Here is a 27,742-nt window from a genome sequence, read left to right on the forward strand (position 1 = left end):
AATTTCCAGTGGCTGGAGGTGATTCAGCCCTGCAGATGGACAGTGTGCCATGCCAGGAGCACACAGCTGCCATGGGCTCACTGCTAGCCCAAAGCTGGGCAGTCAGATCCCAGTGTTGAAACACTGCCAAATTCCCCCAAATTTGGTTCAAAATATGTAAATACTGTAAATACTGCACCCTGAGAGTCCTGGCCATGCCCACAACCAGAGCCCCCCATGCTCTGCCCGAGCCCAACCACCTGAAACCCTGGTGCACCCCAAAATCAGCCCAGGCTTTGAGAACCATCCCCATTTCCAGCACAGCAAAACAACCAAGAGTTTAACAACCCAATCCGTTTTTATTTTGGAAGTACTTCCAGCTGGGAAAGGAAAACCCTCACCTTTACAAGTGCAGCCAAGTGCTGGAAGAAAGGCAAGTGTGTAAAGGAGCTGCAGCAGGAGGAGTGTCCCACGTGTGTCACCTTCAGGCTGACACCCTCTGCTCCTGCTGCCCCAGCTCTGCGTGTTGGCTGTGCCACAAATCTCACTTGCTGAACAGAGATACTCTTAAATAAGGACATTTCTTGGGAACCTAAACGAAACCAGACACCTGAAACTCTCCACAGAAAAACACAACAGCACCAAGTGAAGGCGTTCTCCAAGCTTTGGATCCATCACTGCAAGGCAGCTCCAACCAGCTCACCTGGGAATGGGGACCCAAACGGGCTGGATTTACCCCAAATCCCCCCAAATCCAGTTTATCTCTGGGAGCACAGGCTGGGTGTGTGGATGGATGGGATTTGGAATGGCACTGATAACAGCTGAACAAAGAGCTTCCAATGCCACAAATAAATCTGCTGTTCCCAGGGCATTCCCTGGTTTAATTTTGCCTGTTTTTTCCCTATTCTGGCAGTTACAGACATTTTAGGACACTTTGAAACGCTTCTGACATGAGGACAGTGATGTTTTGGGGTGGAATTTTGCCCCATTTTAACACATGATGTCACCGGGCCAAACAGATCCCACCCAAAGAGGGAATTAATCAAATGAGCCAAATTCTCTGTCCTTGCTGGAGCTGCACAAAAAACCAGTGCCACCATCCACTGGGCTCCTCCAAGATAAACAACAGCACCAAACTGAGCTCATCTGGCTTCCAATCCAAAGTTTTCCCATCTGAAATGTGAGGAAATATGGAAACATCTGAAACAGACAGCACAGAACTATTTCACAGACTATTAACTCCAAGTGAAAGAATAAATTCAAGGCAGACACCAAAGCTGCTCACAGGTCACACTAATTCCCTAAATCCAGGTGACAAGAATGTGCTGGACTGATGGGCAGGTGACACTTGGCTGAAACACCACTGGCAAAAAGACACCAAAGAAATGTGGGATTTGGGAAAAATGCACTCAACTTGTGTTCACACCTGCATGGGGAAGTGCCAAGAGAATTCTGAGTCCCAAATTGCTCCAAATAAAGGCAAAAGCTCAGAGCTCCCAGCCAGCAGCAGGGCTGGGCCTAAATAAGCACAACACCTGAATTACGGGATTTTCTGGTTATTTTCTGACAAGTTTTACCCCTGTCAGGCAGTGCTGGAGCTGCAGTTTGCTTTAATCCATTTAATCCCTCATTTGCAGGGCTGTGCTTCCCTGGGATGTTCAGGGCTTTCTGTAGGGCTTGGGCTCAAATTTTAACTGGAAAAACCCAAAGTTGTGCATTTCTGTGCAACCTATGGGTACGAAAGAGGAAGTGAAATTCTGCATAAGGAGTTCACATTTCCCTAGATAAGAAACTGATGGAAACAGATTTTGGCTGAACACACTGATAAACCATTATCAGACACATCACACACATTATTGCCTGATAATTACACACAGCTGGGACACACAACTCTAAATTTACCCTTTTTTTTTTTTAGTTTTCTCAAGAAAAACAAGGTTTTTTTCTAACTTTAAAGTGAAGATACATAAATGATATGACTTATTAAGCCAATGTCTCAATAGAAACACATCTCTGTATCTGTTCATTGCAGAGCAAAATGAACTGGGAGCAATCTTTAATTTCCCCTTATAAAACTAAAAAAAAAGTGATGATAGTTTTGCGTAGAAAAAACCAAAAAAAATAATATATTTTCAACACACATCTGTCATATCTCAGGCTAAAGGACCACATATTCTACTCTTTTTAGTGCTTCAAGGCAAACCAAAGGCACCTTTCTCATGGGTGAGGCTGTGAGCTGGGACCCTTTTATTTGGGGTTTTACAAAGGGGTGACAAAATGGGTGACAAAACAGGCCCTGTGTGACTGCAACCACAACAATGAGAGACTGGGGAACACTGGAGCTCATGAATGCACAACTGGCAAGGAAAATCAACCATCTCCAAAGCCCTGTGTGTGACAGCAGCTAGCAGGACACACATTGTCACAGCCAGGGGGGGACAATCAGACTGCTCTGAATGGAGACAGGGCACAACCACATCACTCTGCCCACCCTTTGTGCCCCCCAGCACTCAGGACAAGCCCCAGGGGCACCCAGAGCTGCCAGCCTGCAGGGGAAGGTGCCAGGATTGCTCTGCAGGTGCCAGGATTGCTCTGCAGGTGAACATCCTCAAGCAGAGCTGGCCCTGCAGGTCAGGACCCTCCTTGCAGAGGTTTTTCCCCCCTCTCTTCTAAGCAGGAGCATCTTCAAAGCAGAAGCAGGGGTGGCTGGGCTGGTGAGGAGCAGGGATGGGTGTGCAGGATGGGCAAGAGAGCCCAGGATGGGCACGGCCAGACCCTGCAAACCCCTGGGGCAGAGACTGAAGGACAGCCCAACCTGCTGCCAGCAGAGCCAAGGGAGGGCAGCTGGGAGCTGCTGCTCCAGCCACCAGCTCTGGGGGATGCTGTGGCACTGCCCTCCTGCCCAGCAGAGCCAGGGGATGCTGTGGCAGTGCCCTCCTGCCCAGCAGAGCCAGGGGATGCTGTGGCACTGCCCTCCTGCCCAGCAGAGCCAGGAGATGCTGTGGCAGTGCCCTGCTGCCCAGCAGAGCCAGGAGATGCTGTGGCACTGCCCTGCTGCCCAGCAGAGCCAGGAGATGCTGTGGCACTGCCCTCCAGCCCAGCAGAGCCAGGAGATGCTGTGGCACTGCCCACCTGCCCAGCAGAGCCAGGGGATGCTGTGGCACTGCCCTCCTGCCCAGCAGAGCCAGGAGATGCTGTGGCACTGCCCTGCTGCCCAGCAGAGCCAGGAGATGCTGTGGCAGTGCCCTCCAGCCCAGCAGAGCCAGGGGAAGGCAGGGAGCTCTTGACAGGCACCAGCTCCAGGAGATGCTGTGGCACTGCCCTGCTGCCCAGCAGAGCCAGGGGATGCTGTGGCACTGCCCACCTGCCCAGCAGAGCCCAGGAGCAGCGAGGGGAGGAGGATTTGGGGTCACAGCTCCTATTCCAAGGCCAGGATGGTGGCACAGGCTCAGGGCTCCCCAAGCCAGCTGTCCTTGCCCAGCCCAGCTCCAGGAGCAGAGGGAGGGTTGGTGCTGGCACCCACAGGGGCACGAGGAGCTCAGAAGATGACTCTGTCCTCCTGTGTCCTCTCCCACCACAGGCTGCTGTTCAGGGTGCCAAAGCTGCTGTCCTCCTCCTCCTGCTCCTTAGCCAGCTCCACAAACACCTGGAAAACACAGAGAAGGAATGTGGAATTTTAATTTTCAGTTAGAAAACTAATAAATACTAGCTATTATTAACTTTAAGTTAGGTATCTAATTAATCTATTAAATAATTATCAAAAAGGTAAAAATACAGCCAAGAGGACCCCATGCTCCTTGTAGGAACTTCCTTGGTCACAAATACAACTCATGCTAAAATCCTGATGAGTATTCAACGTATTGCTTAATCTCTGAGTAAGACATTTTAAGTATTATGAGGTTTTTCTCCTTACTCCTACCCCTCCTACCTCTTTTCTTCAATGAAAGGGAAGTTGAGCACTGAAGACATTAATTGTCAGCAATAATTAATCCACAATAAGCAATTACAAGTCTCAGCTTCACTCTCCTTCCAGCTACAAACAGCAAATGTCTGTTCTTGGAATAAATCAGAGCAGCTTTTCCACTAATACCACACATTTGCTTTCTTCCAGTCAATGCAGTTGGCATCTTATTTTTAGAGGGGAAAACAGGAATAAAGAGGAGCAGGAGAGCTGGCAGATGTGATTCACTTTGCAAAAAGGGAATTCAGTTTCCCAAAAATGCCCCAACAGCAAAGCAGAGAGCAGAGCTTGGGGGATGAGCAGCCTGCACAGGGTCCATCCTTATGGGATCTTGGAATGCTTTGGGTTGGAAGGCACCTTAAAGATCATCTCATCCCATTTCTATCACAGGCAGGGACACCTTGCACTGTCCCAGGGTGCTCCAAGCACTTCCAGCCTGGCCTTGGACACATCCAGGGGCAGCCACAGCTTCTCTGGGAATTCCATCCCAGCTCCTCCCCACCCTTACAGGGAGGAATTCCTTCCAAATATCCCATCCACACCTTCACCTGGCAGGGTTTGCACTCAAAAACCACAGTTTAAACTCACAAACCAGAACCGAACACACCTGTTCCAGTGTTGCTTGGGAAAAGCTGTAGTCCTCGATGTTGAAGGCGTGTTTTACTGGGGAAAGAATCAATAAGAGCAGATTTAGGGACTCTTCACTTGCTCTTGATTTCCCAAGAAACAGAGTTGGGGACAAACACCAATAAAGGAAAATTAAGTTCAATAAATCTGGGACAGAAATGGAGGAGTGACATCACATGGCAGAAGTGATGGGAGACAAAAGGATTTGTGTGTGTGATGTATGGCAGGTGCTTCATTACCTTCCTCCAGCTTGGAAAAACAATGTGAAAGTGACTGTACATCTTCTTTGGGAATTTTATACGCCAAGATGGAAGCAAAACTGGAACAAAGAAGGGAAAAAAAATTAGCTTCAAGCAAAATCCCTCCAAGTACAAATATTAATACTCCATGGAATGGATTTGAACTCCTTTCCTGAAGGTTACTGCAGGGATTCTGACTGCCACGATCACACAGGAGAAGGGCAGTGATGCAGCTCCAGATGGACTGTATTTGCAGAGGATTGTATTTGCAGGGATCCCTGTGGCAGGGAGGAATGATAAATCTGACTCCATGTGCTCAGAAGGCTAATTTATTACTTAATTGTACTATATTGTACTATATTGTATTAAAGAATACTATACTAAACTACACTAAAGAATACAGAAAGTATACAGACAGAATGCTAAAAAGATAATAACGAAAACTCCTGACTCTCTGCAGTGTCCTGACACAGCTTGGCCCTGATTGGCCAAAGAGTGAAAACAACTCACACCAGAATCCAACAAAATAATCACCTGTGGGTAAACAATCTCCAACCACATTCCAAAGCAGCAAAACACAGGAGAAGCAAATGAGATAAGAATTGTTTTCCTTTTTCTCTGAGGCTTCTCAGCTTCCCAGGAGAAAAACCCTGGCTGAAGGGATTTTTCCAGAGAATGTGAATGGCACAGCTGAGACTACCCAAGACTGTTCTAAGTTCATGCTCCTCTACTTAGATTCCATCTTTTCTGCTCTGCTTACTCATGGCAGGTTTGCTTCCTGGAGCTCCCAGAGCCCTGAGGGTTTGGATTTCAGCAGAGCTGGGCACATCCTGGAAGTTTGCATCACACAGCAGCTCCTGCAACCCCAGTGCAGCCCAGGGAGCTGCTCTGCCCTGCACAGGGAACTCTCCCATCTCCCAGTTTGAGGAAGGATCTCAAGCCCAATCCCCCAAGGATCACACTGCTCTGGATGCCTGCAGTGCCCTTGCTGGAGTCTCTGCAGTCACTGAGCCAAACTGAGAGCTGCTGGCGGGACAGCAGCCAGCCCACCCTGCAGCTGAGACCCCCAGAGACCTCAGGCATTTCCAGGTGAGGGCAGAGAGTCAGGAACTCGGGTTTCAGCCCTTTCCCAGGGGCCCTGACTCAGGAGGAAGCTGTCAGGCAACAGCAATGCAGAAATCCAGTTTTGCTTCCTCTGTGCCAAACATCTGTGTGGGCTCCGGGCCCCCGCCCTGCCAGCCCGGGCTCTGCTGCCTTCCACATCCCTTCCTTTTTTTATTCTTCATTTTTTTTAAAGCTGTGTGTAAATATTTACATTCCTTCCCCGGTGCCAAGGAGCTGCTGTGCAATCACAGGGTTTGATTAATTGGATTAATATCAATATTTTCTGTGTGTCTGTCAAACCTCACCTCTCCTGGCGGTTGGCGTTGGGGAAGATGTGCAGAATCTGGCTCTGCAGATACTCCACCTGCTGCACATCTGCTGTTTCCCTTAATTTCATTTCCAAGAAGTATCCTCTTCCAAATTTGCTCTTCAGGTGTTGGACAGTACCTATACACCTATAAATTACAGACAGAAAACACAAGAACAGCCTAAGCTCACACAGATCCTTTTTGCTGGGAAGGATTCATTTAAGGTACCAAATTCAAGGTACCAAATTTATCTGTATTTTCAGAGGAATGTATCAGCACAGCTGCCTGTGCTGATATATTCAGGGGGGATCTGGGGTACCTGAGCTGCCCTGACACCAGGATGGCCACACGGTCACAGACAGCATCTGCCTCCTCCATGTAGTGCGTGGTCAGGATTGCTGCTCTCTCCTTGTTCTTAAAGGCTGCTCGGATTGCCCTCCTGCAAAACACAACCCAAAGCACCCCTGGGCAAAAACATCTGCCAGGGAACAGCAAATCCTGCCTCAGCTATCCTCATAATCCTCTGTTTATGGATTAATGCTACTCCCACAGCAACACCTGAGTTTCCTAAAGACAGCTCAAATCTGCATTCCTGATATTATTGTCAGGATTTCTTTCAACCTTCAAGCCTGTGATTCCCAAGTTGCTCTGGCACACAGGTTGGGCTGGTGCTCCCCTTCTTGTGAGACCCCACCTGCACAGGAGGAGCGGCTGGAGAGGGTCCAGAGGAGGCCATGGAGATGCTCCAAGAGCTGGAGCACTTCTGCTATGGACACAGGCTGAGTGCTGGGGGTGTTCATCCAAACAGGAGCTCTGGGGAGAGCTCAGAGACCCTCCCAGGGCCTAAAGGGGCTCCAGGAGAGCTGGGGGGACAAGGGATGGAGGGACAGACACAGGGAATGGCTTCCCCCTGCAAAAGGGCAGGGCTGGATGGGATATTAAGCAGAAATTATTCTGCTTCAGTGGAAGATATCCCTGCCCATGGCAGGGATATAAACCCAATCATGTGCATGGTCCCTTCCAGCCCAGCCCAGTGAGTTATTCCCTGTCTGTGGCTGACAGGGAGGGATGGACAACTGTCCCCAGAGCAGGCTGGCGCCCTGGGGCCACAGCACTCACCACATGTGTTGCTTGGCCTTGGGGTTAGATGGGATATTAAGCAGAAATTGTTCTGCGTTAGTGGAAGATATCCCTGCCGTGGGCAGGGATATGAACCCCATCATCTTCATGGACCCTTCCAGCCCAGCCCAGTGAGTTATTCCCTGTCTGTGGCTCCCAGGCAGGGATGGACAACTGTCCCCAGATCAGGCTGGTGCCCTGGGGCCACAGCACTCACCACATGTGCTGCTTGGCCTTGGGGTCCATCCCCGTGGAGGGCTCGTCCAGCAGCGTCACCCGCGGGTTGCCCAGCATGCTGAGGGCAAAGCAGAGCTGGGGGAAGGCAGAGGGGCAGGGTGAGCACAGGGAGGTGCTGGGGACCCCCAGGGGAGCCCAGAGCCCCCCTCACCTTGCGTTTCAGCCCCATGCCCAACTTCTTTGTGGTCTTCTGCAGGTGGTCCTTCAGATCCAGCACGCTGGCGATGCTGGGGAGGGAAGGATCAGTGGGAAAGGTTGGGAGGGGAGGGTTTGGCTTCCCCTCACAAGAGAAGGCAAAACAGCTCCTTGGGAAGAGCTCAGTTATAAATATTTGTGTCTCAAGTATAAAAAAAGCAGAGCAAAAAGCAGAATTGGAGCTTCCATGCAAAGCCACCTGTCCTGGAGGAGCTTTGGTGACAACAGAAACAGCTCCAAGCTCAGGGCTCCCCATCCTTGCAGCTTCTACAAAGGTCACTATTAGTATTTTATAACCTTAAAAAATAGTTATCAAATAATAATAATTATAGTGAAATTTATTCAATTATAATTATTATTTATAATAATAAAATTATTGTTCATAACAATAAACTTATAATTTATTATAATAAAAGTCTATTATTAATTATAATAAATTATTATTCATTATTTATAATAATAAATTATTATTTATGATTTATATAATAAGTATAATTATATATCTAATAATGATAATTATAATTATTATAACTATAATTCTAATATAATTATCAATAATATATCAAATTTAAAAATCCCAACTGAATTTTGTCTGGATGAACCTTCATCTCCTCATCTACGAATTCACAACTGCTGAATTTCAACCAGCTTAAAACCAAACTTTAATGGAAACAAAAACTGCACGGAAAAAGGTGAGAAGGGGAGAAAACACACTAAAAAAAAAGCCAAAACCACTCCAGCAATAAGGCTGAAGATAAAAAAAAGCTAAAGCAGCTTTAGCTCAAGCACAAAGATTTCTGTAATTAACAACTCACCGTTTGATGACCTCTTTAACATCAGCCTGGCTCATGCCTTTGATGGCACCATAAATCTCAAAGTGCTCCTGCAGTGTGATATCTGGCCACAGAGGATTTGTCTGGGGACAGTACCCCACGAATTTCACAGAGTCATCCTCACTGCTCAGCCCCAAGGAATCATCTCCCATCAGCACCTGTCAGGAAAATGCCCAATATTACAAATTTCCAAACTCCTTTTGCATGGTTTTAGCAAAAAAAACCCCGCATTTGCATGGTTTTTAGCAAAATATTGCCTCAGGAGTGCTTGCAATACTAACAATAAACTGGAAATGTGGGTTGATTTTTTGTGTAACTGTGGCATGGAACATACCTGCCCACTGGTTGGCTCAATCTCTCCAACAAGCATATTAATTAATGTGCTTTTCCCAGCTCCATTGGGTCCCAACAAACCCAGGATTTCTCCTGAAAAGGGACAACACAAACATTGCCCACGAGATCAGATCAATGGCTCCAAGAGTTGTTTTTATAAATCAAACCGCTCAACAGCAAAGCAACTGAACTCCAACCTTTCTTCACACAGAGGGAAACATGTTTGGTTGCCACTTTCTTTATTTTTCTCCCCAGAAGAAATTCCTTCCTCTCATCAAACTCTTTGTGCAGGCTGCTGACCAGGATTGCTGGCATCTGGCAGGGAAGAGGGAGGTGGCTGCAGATCCCAGCAGCTCTGGGGAGCCCCAAAAAAAGTGGGAATTTGGGTTTTACCTCCTCACTCCTGGGGCTGCTCAGGATCTCTTTGACTCTCAGCCTCTCTGCCTTCACATCCTCATCCTCATTCTCCTCGTGAGGCACATCTGGGAACTTCCAGGGCTTGGCTTTGGTGAAACATTTCCTAAAAGGGAGGAAGGCAGCACGAGGCTGAGGCTGGCTCAGGGCTTGGGTGCTGTGTCCTGGTTTGATAGGAAGGGAGTTTTCTGGGATGCATGATATGGTACAAGAGGGACTCCTCTGTTCTTGATGAGCTGAGATTACCCTGAATCACCCTCGATTATCTGAAGGGTGGTGATGGACTGAGAGTTGGTGATCTGAGGGGTGGTAACTGAATTGGAATTGAGAACCCAAGGTTTTGTCTTACTGTGACGTATCGGGAATTTGGTGTGGGGAGGAGGAATGTTTTTGGAAGGTTTTAATTCTGAGTTCTGTGTGTGTTTCTTTTAAAATATAGTTGCAGGTTAATAAAGTTTTTTTCCCTTTATTCCTAGTCTGATATTTATTCCTAATCTGGAGCCTGCTTTGCTGTATTTCTGCTCACATCTCACAGCAGACACCAGGGAGAATATATTCTCATGGGGGCACTGGCAATGCACCAGCATCAAACCATGACATGCTCAAAGGCATCTGCACATTCCTGCAGCTCATCCCAGAGCAGGAGGAGCTCAGGGACTGCCACTGTGTCACCTCCCTGCTGAGCTCTCTGTCCATGCAAATTCCCTTGGTTCTACATAAGGAACAACCTTACAAATTCCTGATTTTGCAGAGGAAATAACGTCGCAGACAATTTTTATGGAAAATCCTTTCCTTAGGATTTTTCCTCCTGAGAAGCTGAGAGGCTTCAGGAACAAAATGTAAACAATGATTATCTGCTGCTGTGGAATGCAACAGGTGGATCTGTGATTGGCCCATGTTGGATGTTTGTAATTAATGGCCAATCACAGTCAGCTGGCTCGGACAGAGAGCCGAGCCACATTTGTTATCATTCTTTGCTATTGTATTCTTGCTAGCCTTCTAATGAAATCCTTTCTTCTATTTCTTTAGTATGGTTTTAATGCAATATATATCATAAAATAATAAATCAAGCCTTCTGAAACATGGAGTCAGATCCTCATATCCTCCCTCATCCTCAGACCCCTGTGAACATCATCACAATAACCCCCCCATTTCTGCACTTCAGTGATAATCAAAGAGATTTTATTTCTCCCCAGTTTAACCAGCACCAGCACCTTCAAAGCCAGTTCTTTGGACAGTATTTTGGATAAAACCCATTCAGGAGACTCACCTGAAGAAGGGATCTTCTCTGACCGTCCTCCCGCCGTTCTTGAGCTCGAAGCAGCGCAGCAGGAACAGCCACAGCACACACTGCAGGTAGGGCTGGGCAGACACAAACCACCCTGCTCACCAGGCTGGGAACCCTGGGTGACCCCCCCACAGCGATGAGGGACAAGAAGCTCCAGCCCTGCACCACCACACAAGTGCTGGTGCTGCCAAGAATATTAAATATATCATTACATGCTGCTCAGCAGGTCTGAGGATGCATAACCAAAGTGGGTTTAGATTTAAAAGCCATTAGTTGGGGTTTTTGTGCAGAGAGGGGACTGTTCTTGCTCTGGAGCTCTTGCTCCATCATCAGGGATCCCCATAATAATCACAATTAACACTGGCAGTGTTAATCATGCCATGGGGGCAGCAGATGTTGAGCTGGTGGGCACAGCAGCTCTCCTGGCTCAGCATCAGAGCAAATCTTTACTGATAAAGATGATGGGCAGCAGGGGATCCCAGCAGGAAGCACAATTCCCTGCAGAAAACTGGGAATTTTCCCTCTATGAAACCAGAGAATGCAATGCCATGCTCACAGCCAGAACTGCCACCAGCAGCCGGTCCCAGGGGTCGTGGAATCCCCCACTCTCACTCTTGCCTTTCCATGAGACCTGGCAATTCAGGGAGAGGCGTGGTCAGGTAAAGAATCCCCTACACAGACTCCATTTCCTCCACTTGCATTTCCAGCACTTCCTCAGCTCTGCAGTGACTCTCCCAAAAATAAAATCCAACAGCTCCATCCAAAGCTGGGGCTGCTCCTGCTTTCAAACCACCCATTCCCAATGAACCCTCACCCATCCCTGGGTTTGCTCACCTGGTTTTCCTGGAATATCTCAGAATCATGGAATAGTTTGGGACCTCAAAACCCCTCTCATTTTATCCCCTGTTGCTCCAAACCCTGTCCAGCCTGGCTTTGGACATTCCAGGGATCCAGGGGCACCTGTGCCAGGGCCTGCCCACCCTCACAGGGAGGAATTTCTTCCCAAAATCCCATTTAACCCTGCTCTCTGTCAGCTTGGAGCCATTCCCCCTTGTCCTGTCCCTGGTTTCAAGTCCCTCTCCATCTTTCCTGTAGCCTCCCTCCTCTTAGAGAAAGGAAATTTCATGGAAAACTTGCTGCTTTCCCCATTTTATAACCAAACCACTTTGCTTTATAGGAAAAAGGTGATTTTTCTCCTTAGGTGGCTACAGAGGACACACCAAAGGCAGCCACCCAACCCAGCCACCTCCCAGGGCTGTGGAAAGGATCCCTGAAATCCCCTTACCTTTATAAAACAAATCAGGCAGCCAATGAGGGGATAAATAGGGATGAAGATGGAGAAGACATAGTGCAGGATGGTGGTCACCAGGTAATGGTCCAGGAAAAAGGACACCTCAGTGACCACTGTGCACAGCAGGGCTGTCTATACCAAAGAAAAGGGGAATAAATGTCAATTTTCATCCACTTGAGACACTCGAATCATAAATTAATTAATTTTTTTCTTAAAGCTTTTATCACTCAGCATACAGCAGTGAGTGAGATATTGGTAAAAATTTCCCATTTCTTGTGCAATAGGGACCCACAAATCAACAAAACAACTGGGATTTTTTGCTGTGGCTTTGGAAATCACCAATCTTCCCACTCAGCCCAGCTGCAGGCCAGGGCACTCACCACTGAAAATATAAATGACCAAAATTCCTTCGTGTTCTGGACTTTTCTGAAGGTGAAGGAGACCACGTAGGTGAAGAGCACGACGGAGGGGACGTAACCAATCAGGCAAAAAATCTGCAGAGACAGGAGAGGATTCTCAGGGAATGCAGCAGGAATTTTTATGCATAAAGAATTACCTCAGTGTGCTACAGAACTCTGGATTCATCTCTGTCACTTTATTTGATGTATTTTGCTGCTTTGTTGCATAGAGAATGTATTATTAAAGACACAAATTAAATCATGTGTGGAGAGGTAAAAAATCCCCCCTCTTCAGCTTCCTTTAAACTCCTTCCCATTTTTTTTGTCATTTTTTTTGTAACACAGGCTCCCATAAATGCTGACCTCAAGATTCTGGCAAACGTTAAGAATTCCACCATGGCATTTTTGTAGAAATTCAAACAAGGGTAGGGCAGCAGCCCTGCAGCCACATCCCAAACCTGATTAACTCTGGCAAAGCAGCTGGGAGAAGCTGATTCCTCTCAATTCCTGCCAGGATCACAGGGAATCCTGCTCTGAATATCAAAGCCATGCAGCCTGGTGCTGTCCTGCACTTAATCCCATCTGCAGCTCTCTGCAGAGATGGGCTCTGCCCAAAGTCACTGTGCCCTTGCCATCAGCAGCAGCAGTCACAGTCACACACAGAGCACAGACAGGCTCAGGCAGCACAAAAAAGGAGAATTTCCTTGGAAATCCTGGTGGTTTAACAATCTGCAAGGCTGGAGAAGAGCTTTGAGATGTGAGTCCAGCCTGTGACCAGGGACAGAGACTCCAGCACCTCCCTGGGCAGCTGCTGGGTCAGAGATGGCACAGAGCTGGATCAGGAGGTAAAGTGGTAAAAATTCTGTTTATTTCATCCTCTCTCCTTTTATAGCTTAGTTTGCTACAGGTGGACTTGACTGGTCATTTAATTAATACATTTTACTTGATGGGTTAATTAACAAGGCACCCATTTGTAAAGAATCTTACGAGAAAAAACAGATTATTAGAAAAACACTTATGAGGAAAAACAGATTATTAGAAAAACACTCCTTGTAGGTTGTTTTTAACATTTGGTTATCATTGTTTATCTTCAGCTCTTTAAAGCTTCTCAGGTCAATTCTGGGAAAACTTATTTAGCTTTCTTTCTCTCTGCCCAGGCCGTCACATCCACAGGCAGCCCCATCCCAATCCCATCTCCATCCCTCAATTTAACCCTGATCAGCCCAACCCAGATATTCAAAGCTGACACAGCAGAAATAAATGACCATTTCCTTGGAAAACCCTGGTGGTTTAAATCCCCTTCCACTCCCAACCAATCTTTCTGTGAAGAAATCCTTCCTGTGTCCAACCCAAACCTCCCCTGCTTGATTTTATTCCAGTCCTGAATGAAACTCCCAAACTGGAGCCATTTTCCCCATGAAAAACTTTCTGGTTTTGTTCCAGCAGCATTTTCCCTGCGTATCCAGGGTGAAATTCAGCTGAATCAGGTAAGGGAAATAAAAAAACTTAGAAAAATAGAAAATAAGCCCAGCCCAGACTCACCACAGCCAGGAACTTGCCCACATAGAAATAAACACCGTAGTGGAAGGCAAAGAGGCTGCCAATCATGAGGATGAGGATGAGGAAGAACAGAGGCAGGTCCACCACAGCCTGGCCAGTCCAGTAGGCTGAGGGATAGAGCCCTGCAATCTTCAGCTGGGTGTAAGCCTTGATCTGCAGCAGGAGAAGAACACAGAATTAAATAAAATGAACATTTTGTGAATCCCCTCCTGTGTTATGCTGCTATTGCCAAGCTTGGCTTGGCACAGAAGAGCTTCTCCCAAATCTGCTCCACCCTTGGCATTGCTTAAACCCCTCTTTGGCTCTTTCCAAAGAGGAAATCCCAGGATTTTGAGCTCCCTATGTGAACACCTGGGGGTTACCTTGTGGTTTTCTGCATTGTCCATGGCGAAGTAGGGTGGCATCCCAGTGATGATGATCCCCAGTAACACGGCTTCAAAATAGATCTCCAGCCTGAAAATTGTGTCTGGAAGGTCCTGGGGTAGAAATCAGATTTATTCAATGCCAAAATGAGACCAAAAAAAAGGTTAATTAGGAGTTGGAACATGGCTGTGAATGGTAAAATGAAAAGTGTGTGGGTGTCAAGATCACCTGAGCTGCAGGAAGAAGAACACCTGTGGAAGTTTTGGGAGTATTTAGACAAGGAATAAATGATAAATAAAGAACTTTTCAGAGCATTTATCTCCTGCAGCAGGTCCTCTCCTCTCCCAAGGCCCCCCCAGCTCTGCAGGCAACCTCCACCAAACCCACAATTAATGAATTCACAGCACCATGGAATGCTTTGGGTTGGAAAGAACCACGGGGATCATCTCATCCCAACCCCCAGCTCCTTCCACCAGCCTGGGTTCTCCAAGCCCCACTGAACCTTTAATTCCTGACACATCATCCTCTTTCCAAGCCCCTTTTTCCTCCCTTTCCACAACCTGCAAAGTGCCAGAACATTCCACACCCTCCTAACCCCTGCAGACAGCCCCAAACAGCTTTCCCTTGGTTTGTGGGGAGCTCCTGTGGAGCTCCAGGACACAAAATAAATGTGTCCTATAAGTTATATAACAAAATAATAGCTGGACTTTCCAAGGTAACAAAGAGAGTGTTTAATTTATAAACGACAACATTTCTAGATTTCTAAAAGTGCCAGTGGATTGGAAAATGACAGTGCCACCTCTCCAATGACACTGAACAAACCAACAGTTCATCAAATTCTATAAAAGAATACAAACCAATAGGTTATTTACATAAAATGTGTGAGAAAGTTCGTTACAAGAACGGAAACATCAAAAAACTTTAAAAAACCTTAAAAAAAAACCCCAAAACCAACATTCCTGCCCTCCCCCTGTCCCCCAGGGATGCTGTGCCCTCTCCCAGGGTGGGTTTTTGGGAGCTGCTGACCTGAATGAAGGGGTTGCTCCAGATCTGGATGCTCTCAGTCACATTCAGGCTGCGCAGGAGGAGGTTGCTGACAATGTTCATCAGAACTGGCAGGGAATGCACCATGGTGCTGTTGAATATGATGTTGAAAACATAATTCTAGGAAGAAAAAAAAATGTGCTGCATTAATCCCTCTGCCCTGAGAGGGCTCTCCTTAATAAAAACTCAACGTTGGGATAAATCTTTGCATAATCAAGAGCTTTGCAGGAGGCTCTGGGCTGCTCTGGGTGCTTGGCACACACAGCCTAGTGCAGGAAATCGGGAATAAATTCCTAATGCAGGAAATCAGGAATAAATTCCTAATGCAGGAAATCAGGAATAAATTCCCAGCATGTTTCAGGAGCAGTGAGGCTCTGACAAATGGCACTCCAGACAATTCCAGCCTGGGAAACAGAACACAGGAGGAGCTGCTCTGGGCTGATCCTGCTCGTGGGTTTAAAACCAGAGAAGCAAAGGTGTGCAGGAGCTGCACTGTCACACTGCTGGCAGCAGTGTCACAGAGTGGAAATGGGGACAAGAGCCAGAGCTGGCTCATTGTAAAGCAGCTCCTTGCTGGGGATTAAATATGATCCCCAAGTTCAGATCTCCCTGTTACTGTGAACACGTACAGCCCAATAAACTGATTTTTCTTTACACACGAGAGCACCATGGGATTGTATTTCTGTCAAACTGTAAATCAGTTAGTAAAAAATTTAAAAAATTCATAAAACATTCCTCTGCCAGGTGTCCTGTGAAGTAGAATATTTCTCCTGACTTTCTCTGTCCTTGTGGGGAAGAAAAGGAGATCAAAGCTTGATTGGCATACTGTAATTGTAATTATAATTATATAACTATAATTATGGAAGAACATTTATTTTGCTAATATTCTCACTCTCTCCTCTTTGCAGCCTCTTGTATAAGCAATATTATATGATTCCATAAATGATATTATATTATATTAATTATATTATAATTATTATATAATATATTAATTATATTAATATATTATATTATATTATATAATTCTATAACATATAATATGTATTATATTAATATATTATATATGTATATACATATATTATATATTATATTATATTATATATATTATATTATATTTATTATATATATATATATATATTATAATGATATATATTATATTATAATGATATATTATTATATAATAATATAATATAATATATAATAATTATCCCAAATCAACATTATCTGACTCCACGACTCCAGAGCTGCTTTTCAGGTGAGGATTTCCCACAGCAGCCCCAGGAGCTGCTCCCTGGGCACAGCCCAGCCAGTGTGTGCCTTACCTGCCTGGACTGGAGGGCAAACACGTTCAGAGCTGCACTGTGAGGTGCCACTGAGACATAATCACTGTCATTGAACATCTCCCAGAGGATGTTCATGCTCCCCAGGGAGTGCACAATGTCACTGATATCCGACTCTGGGGACACAAAACAGCAGGGAATCATTTAAACTGGAACAGACCTTCAGGATCATCAAATCCATTTTTTCCTTGGTGAGGGCACACCCTGAGTGCTGTGTCCTGTTCTGTCCTCCCCAGTTTAGGAGGGACATTGAGGACCTGGAGCGTGTCCAGAGGAGGGAGAGGGGCTGGGAACACACAAACCTGTGAGGAGCCCCTGAGGGAGCTGTGGGGGTTAATCCTGGAGAAAAGGAGGCCCAGGGGTGCCCCCATCTCCCTCACAGCTCCTGAAAGGGGCCTGTGCTCAGCTGGGGCTGGGCTCTGTCTGCAGCAGCACTGACACAGCCAGAGCACACAGCCTCGAGCTGCACCCAGGGAAATACAGGCTGGAGAGCAGGGAAAAGTGTTTGACAGAAAGGGGGATAAAGTTCTGGAATGTTCTGCCCGGGGAGGTGGTGGAGTCCCCATCCCTGGGTGTGTTTGACAAAGCCTGGATGTGGCACTGGGGGCCAGGGCTTGGGTGAGGGGCTGGGGCTGGGCTGGGCTCGATGGGCTTGGAGGGCTCTTCCAACTTGTGTGATTCTGTAAATTCTGTGATTCTGTGAATTCTGAAACCCAGCCACTCCCCACCCCTCAGCCACATCCCTGAGTGCCACATCTCCCTGTCTTTTAAATCCCTCCTTGTCAGCATCCTGGAGTATTTTACACAGAATTCTCCATGCACAGCTCAAACAGCTGCTGGTTTCTACTGCCTGGGTTCCTGCTGGGCACTTTTAGAACATCCTCAGTTGAAACAAAAAGGGATTTTCCCAGATGTTTCCAGCAGGATTTTCATGGTGATTTATCTCAATGGTGATTTTATTCATTGGTGATTTATCTCAATGTTTCTGGCCGCTTCTCTCATCTGAATCATCTGACACAGCAAGAACAAGGTCATGGAGATGGGAGGAGGATCTCCAAACCAAACCCCACAGCACAAACTGACAGTTTATCACCCTGGGCACTTGGAAACTCTTCATCTGGGTTAATTCCAAGGGAAAAGTTCATTCCCAACCCCAAAACCTGGGAGAAGGAGGGAGATGGAGGCAGGAGCTGCTGCCCTACCTGTGGAGTTCTGCAGCAGGAGCCGACTCCTGTACTTGTGACTGCTCTCTCCAGGCTTCAGCAAGTACAAATCTGGGGAGAGTTTGATAGCAGCTACAGCATTTTTGATGATGTGGTGTATGAAAAACAACAAAATCTGAACTACAAGGAAAATGAGGAAAAGCAACAACCTGAAAGAAATAAAAGTTTGGGGTTTGTTACAGTTCAGTGAAAGCCAACCCAGTTTTATGTGCATGCTATTAAAAAAACATCTCACTCACCCTCCAAAAAAACACTTATTGACAGAAATTACAGCTCCACATTTGCTGTTATTTAAATGGGGAAAAATGAAGGGCAGGATGTGCTTTCCCTGGTGCCATCCAGGCAGGATTGGGGACTCCCACAGAGAGGAGGAGCCCCAGTACTCACATAACTCTGACACATTTGTTCTCCCGTTTCAGGCTGAGGAAGTGCACTTTGGCTATGGTGGAGACCTGCTTCTTCCACAGGGCTGAGTTGCTCATGGCTGGTGCCTTGGCCTCGGAGAGCATCAGCAGGCTCTGCTCCATGTCATCCAGGGACTTGGTGTCCACCTCCTCCTGGGCTTGCTGCGAGTGGAACACGCTGTAATCTGCAACAGGGCAGGCAAACCCAGGGGGTGATCTCTGACAGATGGGGGAATGGGGCAGCAGGGGGAGCCAGGGCCAGGAACCCCGTGCTCTGCCTGTTGTAGAAGTCACCTCACCCATCACATCCCATCCCAATCCCAATGCCATCCCATTCCATCCCAATCCTATCCCCATCTCAATCCCATCCCATCCCCATCCCAATTCTATCCCATCCCACTCCATCTCCATCCCATTCCAGCCATCCCAATCCCATCCCATTCCAATCCCAATCCTAATCCCATCCCAATCCTATCCATCCCAATCCCATCCATCCCAATCCCCATGCCAATTCTATCCCATCCCATCCCATCCCATCCCCATCCCATCCCCATCCCTATCTCATTCCCATCCTATCTCACTCCATCCCAATCCCAATCCTATTCCATTCCAATCCCACCTGAGATCAAAGCAAAGCTGAGGGCACAGCCCTGCTCCTTCCCACCTGCTTGGTCAATCTCTGCCTCCACCTCCAGCTTCAGGTAAACGTCCTCCAGCGTGGTCATGGACACACCATAGGTGATGACCCCCAGGTGGGAATGGGTGTCCAGGTCAGAGAACAAAGCTAGGGACAGAGGCAGCTCTGAAACTCTGCTCCAGCACCTGCCAGGAGCTCTTCAGGCACATCACACACCCCCTAAACCTCCTGAATGCTGGGAAAATCAGGAATGTGGGAGCAGCAAATAAACCAGAAAGTTGTGGTTTGAGAACCAAGGTGGGACAGGCTCCTTTGAGCATGAAATTTCAGGCTCTGTGGTCAGGAAATGTGGTTTTGCTGAAGCTGTGCTGCTTCTAAAAACTGGCTCAGCATCCTGAAGCTGCTGGGCTCAAAGTTTCCTCAGGGCAGGTTCAAGGTGAGCTCTCCTGGAAAAATCATACCCAGGAGACAGCTTATCCTACCTAAATCCCTGCCCAGGCACAAAGTATCTTACACAAAAAACCACTGAGTCACTTTATATCTATAAAAATGCACATTTTTTATATATTAAAAAGAATTCCCAGGTGTTTAAGGCCAGGTTAAGCAGGCAGGAGATGCTGGACAAGGCACAGAGCTTGAAGACCAATGTGAGGTTCAGAGTGGGAGAACTTCACAGCATCTTGGGGTGAAAAATGTTACTGGGTTTTTGTCAATCCTATGAATTAGGACTTTAAAAAAAAGGAGCTTCAGAGCCAAGGTGAGGCTGAAGGGAAATTCAAATGTATAAAATGGGAGGAGCATTTGGATATTTGGCAATACTCCTCAACCCTCCACAGTTTCTCCTGTCCCAGATGACAATGTGTGTTCCCAACCTCAGCTCCCCTTGAAATAGTTTGGGGGAGTTGATTAAATCTCAGCCTTTTTGCAAAGCTCATAAATCATTAACCCCAATGCAACAGGGAAAAAAAAACCTTTATGGAATATCAGCTGCGTGTTCCCATCAATATTGATGCTCCCTTGGCTTCCCACACTGGATTTATTCCATTTATTTCTGGGAGGAGAGCGAGGAGCCCTGGCCAGGACTGCTCAGATAATTGCTGCCATCTAGTGAAATCCTCCCCTCTGCTCCTTCTCTCCATGGAATTTCAAGGCAGTCACACGATGCTCTTTGCAGTTCACAAGAGTTTTTTGTAGGGTTTTTGTAGGATTTTTGTAGGATTTGGAGCTTTCCTGCATCCTGTTGCAGGCCAGCCCTGCTCTTTGGATAATCTGCAAGAGGATGGTGATTCTGCAGGACCAGGGGATGCTCAGGTGGAAGGGACTCCTCACCCAGCTCTTGGGTTTTGGGCACCCACATCCCTCACACCTCACTGGAAGAGGTGACAAAACCCTCCCTCACCTGAGAAATCCCACCCTGTCTCCCCACCAAATAATAATAAATATAAAACCATCAAACCACAACTGACACTTTATCAAGAACATCACCCTTAACAAACACCCCCTGTGGCAATCACTGCTCCCTGCAACACAAAACCCCACAAATACCTGCAAACTTGTCCATGTCCTTGAGAGGGAGGGTGTACACGAGCTGCTCATCGTTCTGCTGGATCAGGCTGGCTGCAGGGATGTGCTGCCTGATCAGAGACGTGGTGGCCTCTGTGTTGCAGTAGGCATCAATGTGCATGCTGGAAAAACACAGCAGGAGTTGGGGTTTAGAGCTTGGCAGGCTCCTGACACTGCAGCAAACATTCAGTTGTGCCACTGTGATTTAGATTTTCTGTTTTTCAGATTTTCTGATTTTCAGATTCTTTAGTGTGTAGCTCTGAGCTTCATATTAAATGTTGGTGAGCTGTCTGCACAGAGCAGGGAGACAAAACAATTCCTGCTCCAGCTGGGCACCAAGGACAAATGATCCAAATCTCAGCCCAGGAGCACAAACACTGTGGGCTGGAGAGAGAAAAACAAGCAGGGTGGGACTGGATGGGCTAAAGCTGGAATGGGACAATGAACTGCAAGATGCAAATGGAGCAGAACTGATCCCAGGGAGAGACCCCGTGCTCGGCCGTGCATTTTGGGACCATTTTGGTTCATTTTGGGGCCATTTTGGGTTCAATTTGGGAACATTTTGGTTCATCTTGGGTGCAGCCCTGGCTGGGCTCTTGTGCTGCCCAAGGTGGATCCATGGAGGAGATGCTTTGAATAAATCCCTGCTTTATTCTGTAACTCTGCCCAGCCTCTGTTCCAGCTCAGCCTTTTCAAGGCATCAATTCAAGGATAAAAGGATCTTTTTGAGGGGTGCTTTCTCAGAGGTTGCAACATAAAACAGTAAAAAAAGAGATGCATAATGGCCCCAAGAGGTACAAAACTGAGCACAGGATTACCTCAGGCGGTAGCCAATGCCCCACTTGCTCTTGAGGAAGAGAGAAGAGCCAAGGCATTTCAGCATCCCTTGGGAAATCACAGCTTTACGATCTGGAAAGGGAAGTCAGGCAGCAGAAAATCAACAATTTCCTCCCAAATTCCCCTCTGGGTTGCACAGCAATGGTAGCCCAGGGCTGGGGGCTGCAGCTGGGCTGGGGCAGGGCTCACCAGCCAGGATGTCAGCCTCGTCCATGAAGTGGGTGCTGAACACTGTCACACGGTTGGCTTTCCTGCTCCTCAGCAGGTTCCAGACGATGTGGCGGGAGCAGGGATCCATCCCTGCCGTGGGCTCATCCAGCAGCAAAACCTGGGGGCAAAACCACCAGGGCTGCTCAAAGCCACAGCCCCTGAGCTCAGTGATCCCTCCCCAGTGCAGCCACGTTGCTCCTCACAGAGAAAAGCAAGGCACAATTCTTCCCAAGGATATTCCTGGCTTTCACATCCTCTGAACCTCAGAGAAAGAAAAAACAATTCTTGTCTCATTTACTGCCCCTGTGTTGCTCACAAGTGGAATGAATCGTGGAAGGTTGTTTACCTGAAGGGAATTGATAATTGGATTTTGGTGTGAGTGTTTTGATTTACTGACCAATTGAATCCAGGTGTGTGGGCTGACAGTCATGAGATTCTGTGCAGTGGAGTGCTTGGCAGATTCAGTTAGGATGAAATGTAATATACGTCCTAACTGAAGTGCAATATTGTATAGAATAATATAATATCATGAAGTAATTAATTAGCCTTCTGATACGATGGAATCCTCCTCATCATTCCTCTCCAATATCTGAGGAAAAAATATCTGCTACACCCCAGCACACCCAGAAGAGTTTGTTTGAAGCCTGCCAGTTAATTCCTGTAAAATAGGAAACAGCCCAGATTAACAAGGCAGCTTTTGTCACTGTGCTTTGAACACATCCATCTCCCCTTGTGACAAATGGAAAAATCCTGTGATAAATTAATGCCACAGCCTGCTTTATTCTGCTTTCAATAGAATTGTGTAGCAGAATCACAACCTAGCCATGGATTCACTCTTTCTACTGAGGGCTGGTTAAATGCACACACCTGCTTTGAAAACCCCCGGGAAATGTCACACACCCCATTTTTAACCACAGATCTCAAAGCAGTGCCCATCCTCACAGGCCAGAAATGACAGAGCTGCAACACAAAAGAGCTCTCTGGCTCTGCTCCTGCTCCCAGCTCCTGGATGGCTTTGGAATGAAAGCATCCAACAATTTCCCTGCTGGGGGATAAATGCTACCTGCCAGAAATTACACACAAAACTTGCCATGCTATTTATCTGCCAAAGAGATCAAACCCAAGGCTGCTGCCATTACTGAGCCTCAAGCACAAAGGCTGAGAGATTGAAATGATTGTAATTAAACCAAAAACGAAGAAAAAAAGGTGCTCAAAGGAACAATTTCTGCATTTTGCACATTAGTTGGTTTTGACAAGAGAGACCAAGCCTTCCATGGATCAGCAACACGAAGCTGAGAATAATTCCATCCCTCTCACCTTGGGGTTCCCAAGAACAGCAACTCCCACTGACAGCCTCCTCTTCTGCCCCCCACTTAATTTTTTGGCTTGATTGTCCCTGATGGGCTGCATCTCCAAATCCAGCAACACCTTCTGCACCTTGAAAACACAAGAAACACATTTATTGTTTAAAAAAAAACCCTATAAATTTTTAAAACCAGATTGTTAACAATTAACATTCAAATTAACTGCTGCTGGTTCCCAGAGTGTTCTGTATCTGAACTGCACAACCTACACACAAAGTTTAATGGTGTCTATAATTGGACCTAAATGCCAGATTTAAAACATTTTATGGGCATTTTAATCTCAGGAAAAATTAAAGGTTTATCTTTGTCTAAATATCTGCCTGTACCTCTCTGTCCACTGTACCACACAGGATTATTTCCCTGCAAAAGGAAAACCCTGCAAGGATATTTTGATTTACAGTTAAAAACGTTCATGTAAGACAACACCAGCGTCCAGGTGAGTTACCTCTTGTATCAAATCGTTCTGAGGGATGCCCTTGATGGCAGCAAAGATGGAGAGGTTCTCCTCCACAGTCAAGATGTCGAAGTGGATGTCGGCCTGGGGACACACGCCCGCGATCTGCCGCACCTCCAGCATCTCGTCGATCTCAGACACCCTGTGCCCATAGACTGACACAAACCCTAAGGGAAATAACACAAAATCATGCAGTGCTTTGTGCCCATAGACTGACACAAACCCTAAGGGAAATAACATAAAATCATGCAGTGCTTTGTGCCCACAGACTGACACAAACCCTAAAGGTATAAAATCATCCAATGGCTTGGGCTGGAGTGGGTTAAAGCTCATCTCATTCCAACCCCTGCCATGGGCTGGTGACTCAGGTTGAAAGGTGGTGGGGGTGTGTGTCCAATTCCCATCTGTCTGAGGTGGGGCAGTTATCTCTGTTCCTTTATCTCCTCCCCAACCAATGCTCCCTCCAGGATATCTCTTCTGCTCATGGGCCATTGATTATTAATTATCTTCTGTCCATGGCCAGTGAGTGTCCCTGCAGGGCTGATCCAATCCCAGCATCCCATGGGGAGATGCTCCGCCCAGGGGAGGAGCCAAGCATTCCTACCTGGATCCAATCTGAGCTTTGGGACACCCCAGCAGCCTTTGCCCCCTGCATTGCCAGAGGAGCAGCTTTCTGCTGCCCTGCATGGCCAGAGGGAGCCCAGGCCCATCTGCAGCAGCCCTGGAGCTGCAGAGGAAAACTCCCCCCTTGTGCAGGATCCCTGCTGCAGCAGAGCCACAGCTGGCACTGCAGGAGGGCTGAGCCCCCATGGATGGGGCTGGGACACCCCCTGGCACACAGTGTGTCCGAGCCTGTTCTTACTCTGTCAATGGTTTGTTTTCTCTTTTTTGTACTATTACATTTGTATTTTTAGTTTCCCTAAAAAAGAACTGCTATTCCTACTCTCATGAGACCCTTAATTTTAAAATTAGAATAATTTGGAGGGAGGGGGTTTCCATTTTCCATTTCAAGGAAGGCTCCTGCCTTCCTTAGCAGACACCTTTTCAAACCAAGACAGCTGGAAAGTCTCCACTGGAAAGCAGCAACCAGCAGAGAAGGTTTTACAGCCCTGTGTGGACAGGAATTCCACGTGGGCTCTTTCACATGTTATCCAAGGAAATTTTGGTGCATCCTGGAACACCCACCCAGGTTCCCAGGCCTGGTGCATCCTGGAACACCCACCCAGGTTCTCTGGCCTGGTGCATGCTGGAATACCCACCCAAGCTCTCAGGCCTGGTACATCCTGGAACACCCACCCAGGTTCTCAGGCCTGGTGCATCCTGGAACACCCACCCAGGTTCCCAGGCCTGGTGCATCCTGGAACACCCACCCAGGCTCTCAGGCCTGGTGCATGCTGGAACACCCACCCAGGTTCTCAGGCCTGGTGCATGCTGGAACACCCACCCAGGCTCTCAGGCCTGGTGCATCCTGGAGCACCCACCCAGGCTCTCAGGCCTGGTGTATCCTGGAACACCCACCCAGGTTCTCAGGCCTGGTGCATCCTGGAATACCCACCCAAGCTCTCAGGCCTGGTGCATCCTGGAACACCCACCCAGGTTCTGAGGCCTGGTGCATCCTGGAACACCCACCCAGGTTGTCAGGCCTGGTGCATGCTGGAGCACCCATCCAAGCTCTCAGGCCTGATACATCCTGGAACACCCACCCAGGCTCTCAGGCCTGGTGCATCCTGGAACACCCACCCAGGTTCTCAGGCCTGGTGCATGCTGGAACACCCACCCAGGTTCTCAGGCCTGGTGCATGCTGGAGCACCCACCCAGGTTCTGAGGCCTGGCTGTGGAGCAGGGCAGCCCCAGGCTGCACTCACCATCAGAGGGAGGGCACAGCCCACACAGGATGTTCATCAGCGTCGTCTTCCCGGTGCCGCTGTGGCCCAGCAGTGCCGTGATCTGCCCCTCGTAGATGTCAAAGGACAAATCTGCTCCAGGGCACAGCAGAAAGAGGGGTCAGGGTGGGGTCCTGGCCCCCTGAGCCAGCTCCTGCCCCAGGTTCAATCCCAATGCTCACATCCACCCTCTGCCTGGGGGACAGGGCCGGCCTGGCATGGTCCCACAGCCACTGTGGGGTGGCCACGTCTCAAAGGCACCCAGGGAAAGAAGGTGACAACATCAGGGAGCTGGGCAGGGCACATGACATCCCTACAGGGGCATTGGGTGATGCCAGCAGGCTTTCCTCAGGGATGAAGGGCTCATTTTTATTTTAGACACCACTGTGTGAGAGAGCACACACACAAGCACACCTGGCATTCGTGCTCCAGGGCCCCACCCCTCCAAAAGAAACCAAAACCAGGCTGAACTGAAACACTGAAACCCAAGAGATCACCCAGCAACTCAGCTACTGCTCCTCTGCATCCCACCAGCAGCTAGAAAGCTGAAATGTTCTTACTTCTGAGAGCCTCCACGGTCTCCCCCTTCTTCCTGAATGTTTTCTGAACACAGCTGATTCTGAAAGAGACATCATGGCATGAACTATTTCAGCACCTTTCATGGCATTTTCAGTCATCAACACTCAGCAACAATCACAACAAGCCAACCAGACTGAAGTGGCACCAGATGTGTTAAAAACCCTTGGAGGCAAGTCAAGACAGGGCAGGTTCTCCCAAAACTTTGTCCATCTCCACCATGGCATCAGAAAACTTCTCCTGGTCACCCTCTACGGTATTTCCTGTGATGATAAACTGAATTATTTCAAATCTGAGTGTCTTTCACACGGTGGAACAATGCTCTAGAGGCTTCCCAAGCTGGGAAAGGGAACAGCTACTCCCCAGCAGCTGCACCACACAACAGGAGACTCCAGAGACATGACATGGAAGAGAGGTGACAGCAGAATGGAATCCAAAGATGTGATTCCTGACAGCTCTTGATCAAAATCAGGTCAATTCTTTTAAATATAAATAACAAGTATTTTATATATAAAAATAGCAAATATTTTATATATATAATGTATATTATATATATATATATATAATATATATAATAGCAAGTATTATATACATATATAATATATAATATATAATAGCAAGTATTATATACATATAAAATATATAATATATAATATATATAATAGCAAGTATTATATATAAATAGAAACATATATATAATAGCAAGTATCCTTATATATATACATAATAAATATTTTTCCTTTCTAGAGAGGTAAAAACCTTCCTTCCAGCCCTGCTGTTTTTCCAAATGAAAGGAACAGCCTGTTTATCTGCAGGCACCAAATCAAGGATGGATTTTGGAAGCCTCATCACCCTGAACATGAGGATGGTGAGTGGATTATTGGGGGTGAGTAATGGGGAAGAGAATGAGTATGAAAGCAAACAGAACTTGCACATGGAAAGATGGCAAGACTGAGTGAGACTGCTGGAGCTGGTGGAGGGATGATGTGGGAAGAGTCCTGGGTGGGTGAATAATGCAACAAAAAGCCACCATGTTCTCAGAGGAACATCAGCATTAAAAATGGACTCCTGAACCTGTAGGTAATAAAAATACCTTTCACTACTTAAAAAATAAGTGTGAATCTCATCCATCTCTAAGATTACAACAACAAAACCCTCTCCTGAAGTGATTTATGCTTGGCTCCACAGCCCTGAGGATGGGATTTGCTGTATGGCAATTCATGTGCTGTTTGAGCCCAGGCACTGGAGAGCCAGGAGTGATTTTCAAGCATTGAAATTCCAGGTGAGCTGCTCTCCCCCAGGCAGGGCAGGGCTGTACCTGATGGCTTCCTTGCCCTGGAATTCTGTACCTGACCGTTCTTGCCCTGGAATTCTGTACCTGATGGCTTCCTTGCCCTGGAATTCTGTACCTGATGGTTCCTTGCCCTGGAATTCTGTACCTGATGGCTTCCTTGCCCTGGAATTCTGAAGGCACAGGCTCCACAATCTCACTGAAGCTCAAGCTGCCGTTGATGCTGCTCTCGTACAGCTCCTTGTAGTTTTTCCTGCGCTTTGACCAAAAGGAGGGTTTCATGAAGAAAAAGGGCGTGCGGCGCAGGCCAAACTCACCTGGGGGACAGGACAGAAGGCAACTCCTGAGCAGCAACCACAAATATAATATATAACATATAACATATAACATATGACATATGACATATGATATGTGATATATATATAATATATAAAATATAATATATAACGTATAATATATCATATAATATATAACATATAACATTATATAATATATAATATATAATATATATTATATAATATATACCATAGTATTAATAATGATAATATAGAAATTGTGTGGAAAAAGAAAGGGAAAATATACTACTACTACTACTACTGCTACTAGTAATAATAATAATAATAATAATAATAATAATATAGAAAATGTGTAGAAAAGCTAAGGGAAA

At 47.0% G+C, this 27,742-nt stretch overlaps 1 protein-coding gene across 8 annotated transcripts in view; it reads right to left on the minus strand.

Annotated features, from left to right (window-relative positions):
- Nucleotides 1-318: 318 nt before the first annotated feature.
- The window catches only part of ABCA5 (ATP binding cassette subfamily A member 5), a 50,650-nt gene continuing 23,226 nt past the window's right edge, over nt 319-27,742 (minus strand). For 7 of the 8 annotated variants that reach the window (XM_064728778.1, XM_064728774.1, XM_064728776.1 and 4 more), the window contains 30 exons: nt 27,224-27,392; nt 25,769-25,827; nt 25,191-25,301; nt 23,317-23,492; nt 22,825-22,944; nt 21,487-21,625; nt 21,279-21,369; nt 20,443-20,582; nt 18,925-19,044; nt 18,244-18,445; nt 17,836-18,005; nt 16,616-16,749; nt 15,276-15,413; nt 14,249-14,362; nt 13,869-14,039; nt 12,309-12,422; nt 11,923-12,060; nt 11,194-11,268; nt 10,620-10,711; nt 9,329-9,455; nt 9,133-9,250; nt 8,937-9,028; nt 8,585-8,760; nt 7,726-7,801; nt 7,555-7,649; nt 6,538-6,657; nt 6,216-6,365; nt 4,807-4,886; nt 4,548-4,603; nt 319-3,625 (listed from right to left, as the gene is read on the minus strand). In XM_064728778.1, the coding sequence (XP_064584848.1) occupies nt 3,518-3,625; nt 4,548-4,603; nt 4,807-4,886; nt 6,216-6,365; nt 6,538-6,657; nt 7,555-7,649; nt 7,726-7,801; nt 8,585-8,760; nt 8,937-9,028; nt 9,133-9,250; nt 9,329-9,455; nt 10,620-10,711; nt 11,194-11,268; nt 11,923-12,060; nt 12,309-12,422; nt 13,869-14,039; nt 14,249-14,362; nt 15,276-15,413; nt 16,616-16,749; nt 17,836-18,005; nt 18,244-18,445; nt 18,925-19,044; nt 20,443-20,582; nt 21,279-21,369; nt 21,487-21,625; nt 22,825-22,944; nt 23,317-23,492; nt 25,191-25,301; nt 25,769-25,827; nt 27,224-27,392 (3,671 nt within the window). In that variant the 3' untranslated portion in view covers nt 319-3,517. The remainder of the gene's footprint in view (nt 3,626-4,547; nt 4,604-4,806; nt 4,887-6,215; nt 6,366-6,537; nt 6,658-7,554; nt 7,650-7,725; nt 7,802-8,584; nt 8,761-8,936; nt 9,029-9,132; nt 9,251-9,328; nt 9,456-10,619; nt 10,712-11,193; nt 11,269-11,922; nt 12,061-12,308; nt 12,423-13,868; nt 14,040-14,248; nt 14,363-15,275; nt 15,414-16,615; nt 16,750-17,835; nt 18,006-18,243; nt 18,446-18,924; nt 19,045-20,442; nt 20,583-21,278; nt 21,370-21,486; nt 21,626-22,824; nt 22,945-23,316; nt 23,493-25,190; nt 25,302-25,768; nt 25,828-27,223; nt 27,393-27,742) is intronic. The other variant, XR_010442333.1, reaches the window with a different exon arrangement.

Source organism: Zonotrichia leucophrys, chromosome 18 (genome assembly GCF_028769735.1).
Source record: "Zonotrichia leucophrys gambelii isolate GWCS_2022_RI chromosome 18, RI_Zleu_2.0, whole genome shotgun sequence".
NCBI classification, from domain to species: domain Eukaryota; kingdom Metazoa; phylum Chordata; class Aves; order Passeriformes; family Passerellidae; genus Zonotrichia; species Zonotrichia leucophrys.